General features: G+C 45.6%; 1 protein-coding gene across 1 annotated transcript; it reads right to left on the bottom strand.

Moving 5' to 3' along the window:
- Window positions 1–245: 245 nt before the first annotated feature.
- On the bottom strand, window positions 246–1022 carry LOC311234724 (E3 ubiquitin/ISG15 ligase TRIM25-like; the record flags this gene model as incomplete). The annotated part of the gene is made up of 1 exon (XM_084321968.1): window positions 246–1022. One exon carries the CDS (start codon window positions 1020–1022, stop codon window positions 246–248), a length of 777 nt encoding a protein of 258 aa, XP_084178094.1.
- Window positions 1023–3631: the final 2609 nt, after the last annotated feature.

The following is a 3631-nucleotide window of genomic DNA, read 5'->3' as shown; positions in this document are numbered from 1 at the left end:
ACTGTGTTCACTCCCATCGCCTCTAGCGTCTCAGAGAGCGTCTTCTGCATATTTTCCACAGCTCTCCTCACGGCCTCCATGGGGCCTCGGTCAAACTGGAGCTTCCTTCCAGGCAAGGTCTGGGTTGTTGTGGGGAGGGTGCAGAGGGCTGCAGAGCTCTCGAGGAGGTGGAGTTGGTCCTCGGTGTGCGAGAGTATCTTCAGCTCTGAACTCCTGCTCAGTAACATGTTGATCTCCTCCTTGAGCTATTTGATGATTTCGTCAGCCTGTTTCTCTAAAGCCTTCTGGGTCTTTTCAGCTGCCTTAATTATTTCAGATGTGCTTCTCTCACCAAGGTCGACAGAGTTCCTGATCTTCTGAACCCTCTGCTGTCGCTCCCGGATCATGTGTTGTACTTGTGACTCTGTGTTTCCCAGTTCTACCTTCCTCTCTTCACACTCGTCCTCAATGGGTACAGTCGTGTGGGTCTTGTGGTCAGAGAAAATGCACAGTAAACACACGCACATCTTGTCGTTCTTACAGAACAGTTCCAGAGGCCTTTTGTGCTTCTTACAGACCCTGTCCTCCAGGTTCTCCACAGGATCAATCAGGTTGTGTCTCTTGAAGGAAGCCAGGATCTGGTGAGGCTGCAGGTGGCTCTCACAGAAAGAGGCCAGACACACCAGGCAGGACTTCAGAGCCTTGACCCCTTTCTCAGTACAAACATCACAAGGAACATCTCCAGACTCAACAAGATGACTTCGCTCCGGAGGCTTGGTTTCATCTTCAACTGAAGCCAGTTTATTAACCCGAGCGGCCATTTCAGAGAATAAAGTGTTGACTTTGAGATCCGGTCGCCTCTCGAAGGCATTCTTACACATGGGACACAGGCAGCGGTCACTGCTATCCCAGTAGCCTGTGATACAGGTCTTACAGAAGTTGTGTCCACAGGGGGTGGTGACCGGGTCAGTGAACACATCTAGACAGATGGAACACTGGAACTGATCCTCTGACAGACTGGAACTGAGACTGGAACTGGCCATAACTGTGAACAAAGAAAAACAAATGATAGATACAGTATAGCTGCCAGCAACCATTCACTGTGTCCAAACACATAGGGCTCTATTTTAGTGAAGCGCAAGGCATGCGCTGGCTGTTTGGGCCCAAGGTAACATGGTGGTTCGAAGGGAACAGCTTTTCTGTAAGTGTTATTTGTGTGAATGTGTGAAGACTGTCTGTATTACACACAGAGGGAACTGTCTGACCACTTTCAAACTAAGTACAGAATACAAATTACTTCCAAATAAACGTTCATGATTATGAATATGTAGGCTACATGTCAAAAGGGCAATACATTTAGTTAATGTAATCTACTTGCACATATGTATGTTATATAGCCTAGTACTATTCTTACTGGATTAAACATTAAAGTAAATCCTTCAACTGAATGCAGCCTTTTAATCGTATAATCACAACAAGCTATTTCACTTTTACACTTGTGGTTATTGAATCCGTGCATGGATCAGCATCGTGAAAACATCATGGAAATCATCATCTATGAGCACAATACACTAGAAGAGAGAGGCACTTGTGAGGACAGTGACTACAATAAATACCTCTCATTCTAGTGGAAATCTGATTGAGAGTAGTAGGCCTATATATTGATTGATTGTTTGAAAACTTTATTAACAGATTGCAGAATGGGTATGTCGTATATTTCTAAATGAAAACATGAACATAGCCAACTGAAATGTACAAGGTAATGATTAGAAAGACAAAATGCTGATTGACAGAAGGGCCATTTAGATATCCCCATGTGAGTTATTTTTGTGACCCTAGGCTTGAGAGGGAGATCACCCCGCACTCAGCCAAATGGAGGACAATCTGGAGGGCAAAAGACTGTTTATGATGTTAATGCACATTCCACTGGTTAGCAGCTGTGGTTTAGGCCACCTCCAACTGAAAAGCGAGGAGATCATTATCGTTGAAACAGGAACTAAAAACTCAGAATAACAGTTGAGATCAAAAAGGTCATATTTACCCTACGGAAGGAACTTCAGGTTACAACACGGCTGCTGCTGACTAACCCAGAGGTCAGAAAGGTGACACAGGCTATTTGGAAATCTCCCCTTACACAGAGAACTGCCACTAGTTGAAAAAACAATGCAAAGCAATGATATACTAAAAGATTTAGCAATTTCATAGGTTACATGTAGGCATAAACTCTTAGAAACTATTAGAATAACTTAGTCACAATAAAGAATAAAAACTCTTAAAACTAGAAGGTAAAACTATACAGTATTGGTCAACTGTTCATCAGGAAAATAAAGTGTTCTATTAAAGGACGGGGATATATGGTTTGTTGTCAGGACACAAAGTAGTCTGTTTCTTAACTAGACTATGTAAACATTTTGTCACAAGCATGAGGATGTATTATTCAGTGAAACGGATCCCCTCTTCAAGTAAAGTGTCAGCAGATTCAAACTGTGAAAACCGTTGTCAGAAGACCCAAACGGTGGTGTCAGCGAAACATGTTGTCACCAGACCCGCAGACAAGTTTCTGCTGGAATGTGACCAAAATAAGGCAGGCAGGGACTCGCTCTCTCTCCCCCCCTCTCTCTCTCTCTCTCTCTCTCTCTCTCTCTCTCTCTCTCTCTCTCTCTCTCTGATAAAAAGGGCTGATGGCGACGGACAGACACACACACACCCGGTGACGGGAGGAGGAGACCAGAAGGAAACCTGGAGACTGGAGACAGACACACCAGAAAGGACCTGGAGAGACACACAGAACTCGAGAGCAGAGCCTTGACACAGCGAGAGGGAGACACAGACGATGACAGAGATCGCATCGCAGCTGGAGCGCTGAAAACCTCCACCGACAGAGGGAGACTCGCCAAGCCGGCTACGGCTGAGCCGATGACACAGAGAGCGATTGACACCAGATGACAGAAAACGATCGCCTCGCAGCAGGGGAGCCAGACTCCACCGAGGGTAGACGAAACAAGCGCTCCCAAAACCCCAGAGGACCCGGAGGCCAGGTTGCCTTAACAACCAGACCAGCAAACCACTAAGAGAGGACGCGTTGTTGCCATGGACAACCTGAGACAGCGAACAGCACCGAGAGACGATTAGATTGAATGAAAGAGACAATTAGATTGAACCAAAGAGACGATGTACTTGTTGATTCCTAAGCTATGGTATTAATAAAACACCGCAGTTGTATTTTGACCACGTTGTCCGTCTCCCCTCACTTGAACCGAACATCTGAGAAATACCTAAAACCAATGCAGAGGAAAAGGGTAATAGAAAACTATACGATCACAAATAGAGATAAATGAAGCAAAGAAAGATACTTCAATTGGTCCGTGACCCGTGCTGCATTCGGCCAGTACCGGTTGAAGACGACAGCAGCCACTTCTCAAGGACACGGAGAGGTTCTCTCCCCCTCATCGAAGCTCTCTACGACTGAAAACTGAAGGATCGTCACCATTTCGACCGAGGCCAGTGGGAATAGGTAAGTAGTACTAATGTGTTTAAGATTGGTAATGGGCGAAGCAGTCTCGCATTTTGGGGTTGCTATTGCATTAGGTAGAAATGAGATGGATCAGGTTATGTTGGTGTTGGAGGAGTACCGGGGTCCAGGGTTCACAAC

This window comes from Notolepis coatsorum, assembly GCF_963971535.1.
Source record: "Notolepis coatsorum genome assembly, chromosome: 9".
Lineage (NCBI taxonomy): Eukaryota > Metazoa > Chordata > Actinopteri > Aulopiformes > Paralepididae > Notolepis > Notolepis coatsorum.
Note: the sequence above shows the minus strand (reverse complement) of the source record. Positions and strands in the feature narration are given on the sequence as shown.